The sequence below is a fragment of the Chrysemys picta genome, chromosome 4 (assembly GCF_011386835.1).
Source record: "Chrysemys picta bellii isolate R12L10 chromosome 4, ASM1138683v2, whole genome shotgun sequence".
Lineage (NCBI taxonomy): Eukaryota > Metazoa > Chordata > Testudines > Emydidae > Chrysemys > Chrysemys picta.
The window spans coordinates 31,248,020-31,254,019 of NC_088794.1; the positions used below are offsets into that span (position 1 = coordinate 31,248,020).

Sequence of the window (6,000 nt, forward strand, 5' to 3'; positions counted from 1 at the left end):
CCCTTGTTGCTGCCAACTTAGATGGGCAGAAGGGTTACACTAAAAACCTTGCTGCTCTATGATGCTCTGCTGTTTCAGTTCTGCTGCTGTTCTCCCTATATCGGGATGTTACACACTCATCCCAAAAAGTCACTTAACATACTTCAGCAATGAGACACCTGTAGCCTGCTGGAACAGTCTGGTGTTCGCACCAGCACCTGAATTGCTAGAAAAGCCTCTGAAATTAGACTGGATGTGTGGGTAGGAAAAGGGTGGTCACTGATTTTTTTAATGTAATATTAAAACAAACAGTTTTCCCATGCTGCTTTCAAATGCTGTAGGAATGCAGCAAGAGACAGATAAGGGACACTTCTAACAAACTCCAGCCTGATTTTAAATGGGGATATTGATTTGTGGATGGTCAGCACCCATGAAGCATCAACATTTTCAAAAGCTTGTGGAAGCACAACTAGTTACTGGGGTCCCCATTGAGGGGCTCACATGGGAGCTGGGGAATTTTCAAAACTGGTATTTGGCTGCACCCAAGTTGTCAGTGTCCAGCACTTTTGGGATTTTCAAGTGCATCCAACGCAAGGAAATTCCCCAGGTACTCTGGGCTGAATGGAAATGCCTTCTAGATTCACAGACATATGTAAACTAGCACATTGTACATGCTAATGAGGCCTAGATCTATAGTGTAAGAGCCAAGCTATTTTCAGGCAACTTTGGTGGGGGTTCAGTGCACAGCATCTGGGGCTGGCACAGGTAATGGGGAAGACTACAGAGATGATGAGGGAGCCAGAGAAATCCCAGCTCCAGAAACTGAGACCATAATTACAGAAGTGACACACATACCCCCTGAGAATGAGCTGGTAGGTGCTCACAGACCCACTCATCAACATGAAGCTCAGGGTTCAGGCTGTAAATTGAGTGAACAAAGGAGGTGACAATGGCAGAACATACAAGTAAAGGCATGATTCTGTAGGGATAACAAGTGGGGTGCCGCAGGGGTCTGTGTTGGGACTGGCTCTGTTCAATATCTTCATCAACAACTTAGATATTGGCATAGAAAGTACGCTTATTAAGTTTGCAGATGATACCAAACTGGGAGGGATTGCAACTGCTTAAATAAGTAAATAAATAAATAAATTAATGGAGATATCCTATCTCCTAGAACTGGAAGGGACCTTGAAAGGTCATCGAGTCCAGCCCCCTGCCTTCACTAGCAGGACCAAGTACTGATTTTGGCCCAGATCCCTAAGTGGCCCCCTCAAGGATTGAACTCACAAGCCTGGGTTTAGCAGGCCAATGCTCAAACCACAAAAGGTTCTGGACAAATTGGAGAAATGGTCTGAGGTAAACAGGATGAAGTTTAACAAAGACAAATGCAAAGTGATCCACTTAGGAAGGAAAAAAGTGATCACACATACAGAATGGGAAGAGACTGTCTAGGAAGGAGTATGGCAGAAAGGGATCTAGGGGTTATAGTGGACCACAAGCTAAATATGAGTCAACAGTGTGATGCTGTTGCAAAAAAAGCAAACATGATTCTGGGATGCATTAACAGGTGTGTTGTGAGCAAGACACGAGAAGTCATTCTTCCGCTCTACTCTGCACTGGTTAGGCCTCAATTGGAGTATTGTGTCCAGTTCTGGGCACCGCATTTCAAGAAAGATGTGGAGAAATTGGAGAGGGTCCAGAGAAGAGCAACAAGAATGATTAAAGGTCTTGAGAACATGACCTATGAAGGAAGGCTGAAAGAATTGGGTTTGTTTAGTTTGGAAAAGAGAAGACGGAGAGGGGACATGATAGCAGTTTTCAGGTATCTAAAAGGGGGTCATAAGGAGGAGGGAGAAAACTTGTTCACCTTAGCCTCTAAGGATAGAACAAGAAGCAATGGGCTTAAACTGCAGCAAGGGAGGTTTAGGTTGGACATTAGGAAAAAGTTCCTAACTGTCAGGGTGGTTAAACACTGGGATAAATTGCCTAGGGAGGTTGTGGAATCTCCATCTCTGGAGATATTTAAGAGTAGGTTAGATAAATGTCTATCAGGGATGGTCTAGACAGTATTTGGTCCTGCCATGAGGGCAGGGGAGTGGACTCTATGACCTCTCGAGGTCCCTTCCAGTCCTAGAATCTATGGGTATCCAACCATCACAGCTGTCAACACAAGGTTTGCATTACATACAGCCATGCTATTCAAGGAATAGGTGTATTTCCTAGAGGCTGCATTGTGTCAGTCGTCCATCCGCGCTGCCTCCTGCCCCCCAAACACACACATTGCACTTCATTATGCCATCTACAATGCCCAGTACAGAAAGGAAGCTCTCTGCAGCATACAGTTCCTGCTGCAGTTGGTGTTGGGCTCCGCCAGTCCACAAGGAAACTCGTGCTCATGTAACCCTGTGGGTCATAGTAGTTAGGAAGTCATCTATGCACTTGCACACACAAGCGGCAAACTGGCAGGTGCAAGCAGTATCTCTAATGGTCCTTTGCAAAGACACTGTGGCAAGATGGTGGAGTGCTACAGGCCCAAATTTTTAGTTGTATTTAGGAGCTGCTCCATTCAGCATTGCAAGACCTAACCTAGACAACGAAGTCCCATTTTCAAAAGTGACTTAAGCACTTAGGAACCTAAATCTCATTGAAAGTCAATGGGACTTAGGGTCCTAAATCAGTTTTGAAATGGCACTTAAAAGGCTAAATCACTTAGGCCAAGATTTTTAAAGGTATTTAGTCATTGCTGTGCTCAGCATTACAACACATAGGATCTAGACTCCTAAATCAGTTATCAGCTGTCATTAGAATTTAGGCTCCTAAATGCCTTAATCCCTTTTGAAGATTAGATTTAGGTTCCTAAATCAGTTAGGCATTGCAACAATGAGTGCAGCAATGCCTAGATACCTTTAACAATCTGATCTGCAGTGACGCTGTCTGGGAAGCAGAGCACGGGGCTCTTCTAGGTGAGTGTCACGAGCTCACACTGGTGCTGGATGGCTTTGCAGCCGAGCTTGCACTTCTGAATGACCCTTGCCTCAGGAAGATCAGAGAAAGTGCTCAGCGTTCCATGGACGTTGCAAGGAAGATAAGGGCACCCCGAACTCTGAGCTTCCTGCCTCCTTTCCCTGATTTTCCTCGTGATATACGACAGATCCAGCATGGTCACGTGCTGGATGGCAGTGTCTCCTTGCCTGCAACCTCCAGTTTTCCCAACACCCTCAATGTCTATCCCAACCTGTCCAGCTCTCCTAACCCCCACTTTAACCCTTCTCCTCCAGCCCCATGCTAATCCTATAATCCCTCAGTAAAGCCTCTGTGTCTCTCACTCGTGTGTGCGCATGTGGGAGCACAAAAGTGTTCTCACGCCGCCGTGTGCTGTGTCCTCAGGGATTTCAGACAACTGGGGGGGGGGGGGGGGGAGGACGCGGCTGCTTGGTCACTTTAACCTGGGCTTCCTGGCCTTACTCATGTCTCCAAGCCCTGCTGGGCCTTCCAGCAATTCTCTCTGGGCTGCCCTCCCCCACAACATGCACCCTCGGAGCAAAAAACTGCTGCCTCTCAAACGATTTGGGCACATCTTAACACTAGCTTGAGTGCCCGAGCATTGACTTTTATGGGCTGTGGGAGTCTTTCCATTGCCTTTAGGGTGACCAGACAGCAAATGTGAAAAATCAGGACGGGAGGTGGGGGTAATAGGAGCCTATATAAGAAAAAGACCCAAAAACTGGGACTGTCCCTATAAAATCAGGACATCTGGTCACCCTAATTGACTTTGATGAGCTTTACTGCAGGATAACTATTTCTATTCACACCTGCAAGGCAAAAACATCCCAGCTCTATAGCTTATCTTTCTTGCGTATGCTACAAGGAAGTTTAGGAAAATAAGGGCTCTTTTTAATCATAACAGTTCTGTTGAGATAACGTAATAGTATCAGGCATGTGCTGTATCAGAGTTTCTAATTAACACAGGCCTGACATTCAGTCTGTTCCACATTTGCTACCCTTCATTCTCCAGCCCTACACAGAGCAGAAAAGTTACTCTCTGAAAGTATTTTTGGCTGGGCTACCACTAGGCGATTTCTCCTACAGACACGGATGTCAAACATTCCGCAAAACCGGCCACCACTGATGCAACCAAAATAATAATCGTCCATCCAAATATCTACAGCCAGATCCTCACTCCAGTTGCTGAGAAATTTCATATCCATGCGCCTGACCTTGCATTTCAGCGGGGCAGAGTGGACACATCTTGAAAGAGGCTCAGGAAATTGTGTTTTCCTTTTGATTTGGAACCCTAAACAAACAAACACGACCCTAGGGGCAAAATAATTCCTCACCCCAGCCTGGTGGAACTAGCCAGGGAGGCTATGTCTGCACTGCACATCAGGCCTGGGCTCTGACTCAGGTTTGATCCCAAACCCCTCCCCCCCCCCCCCACACACACAAATCAAGCTGACTTGAGACAGCAAGCACTCAGGCCCCAGCTTCTAGGGGAATCATTCCAAATTCCAGCTGTGACTGGGGTCCAAGCCCTGTCATTTTGCAGTGTGGATGTAGCTCAAGCCGCAGAGCCGAGTCAGAAGAGCTGCGAGGAGCAGTCTGGCCGCACTAGCAGGGCTGGGAGAGGGGTGCAGCAGTTACAAACCCAGGGACCCAGTGGAGGCGCAAGGTGGCTGGGAAGCACCCAGGGAGCACGCCAGGGTGCCCGGGCTCTGTGCCGCGCAGAGGTCCCCGGCGGGCAGCCTGCTGGAGGAGGCTCTGACTCACCTCGGAGTAGACGTAGAGGGGCAGGACGAGCAGGGCCAGCAGCAGGTCGGCCACGGCCAGGCTGACGATGAAGTAGTTGGTGGTGGTCTTGAGGGCGCGCTCGGAGCAGACGCTCAGGCAGACCAGCAGGTTCCCGCCCAGGACGCAGAGGATGAGCGAGACCCCGAAGATCAAGGCGGCGAAGTTGTAGCCGGGCGCCGCTCCCGGCGCGGTGGCGTTGCCCAGCTCCCCGCTGCCGTTGCCCGGCATGACAGCCCGCCCGTCCCGGGGCACCCCCCCGCCGCAGCCGCCGGGCCAAGGAGCAGCTCCGGCCGGGAGAGGCTCATGGGGTCCCCCCAGCCCGCGGAGCTGCGTGCGGGGTCTGTGCACCGGCGGGGCTCACGGCGCCCGGCTGTAGGCAAATCAGCCCGGCTCCTTCCTCCGGTCCCCGGGCTAAGGCGGCGGCAGCAGCCCGGCGCGACGCCTCCTCCCCGCAGTTTCCGCGCCCGGAGAAGTCCCTGCCCCGCAGACGCAACTTTTCCCTCCCCGCGCTGCCGGCAGCGGCCCCGGCCGCACGCGAGTGAGCCTCGAAGGCGGAGCTGCCCGCGTGTCCCCCCAGCTGATTGCAGGGGTGGGGCGCGGCCGCCGGCTCCCAGGCGCGCTCCAAGCCGGGCAGGGGGCTGCACCCCGTGACCCCAGCCAGCGCCCCCGGGAGCGGCGGAGGGGGCCACGGCAGGTGCCAGGGCTACACAGGAGCCGCTGAGCGCTGCTGGCTGATGGAAAGGGCTGGGGCGGCAGCTCCGGCTGGAGCAGCGAGGGTGGCCGCCAGCCACGTGGGCCGATGGGCGGACGAGCCCTCGGGAGGAGAGGGGGCGTTGTACAGCTTCATCCCACAGTAAATCCCCTTCTCCTGCAGCTAGCTCGCTGCTACCTGCCCTGTGTCAGTCCCAGGAGTCCCCTGTGCCGCGACCTGGGGCTCTTCCCTTTCCCCATGGGGGAGCCAGAGGTGCCTCGGGGGGCAGCAGCTCCGCGGCGAGAGTCGCCCCCCCCCCCCCGGGACAAGTGTTCCCACGGGGACACACACGGTGACTGTAACAAAGCTGCGGCAAAACCCTCTAGCTCTTTCCGAGATCTTCATCCGTGCTCCACGGCATCGTATCCCCACATCTCCCGAGGCAGTAACGGGGCTAGCGCAAGCACACTTGGGGTCCGCTTTACCCACCACATTCACACAAACGGAACGAAACACTGATCACTCATTCGATTGAGTGAAAA

The 6,000-nt window shown here is 52.1% G+C and overlaps 1 protein-coding gene across 1 annotated transcript in view; it reads right to left on the reverse strand.

Annotated features, from left to right (window-relative positions):
- The window catches only part of DRD4 (dopamine receptor D4), a 37,457-nt gene extending 31,740 nt beyond the window's left edge, over nt 1–5,717 (reverse strand). Inside the window, exon 1 of the mRNA XM_005290632.4 lies at nt 4,747–5,717. Coding sequence (XP_005290689.2) covers nt 4,747–4,995 — 249 coding nt within the window. The 5' untranslated portion in view covers nt 4,996–5,717. The remainder of the gene's footprint in view (nt 1–4,746) is intronic.
- Nucleotides 5,718–6,000: the final 283 nt, after the last annotated feature.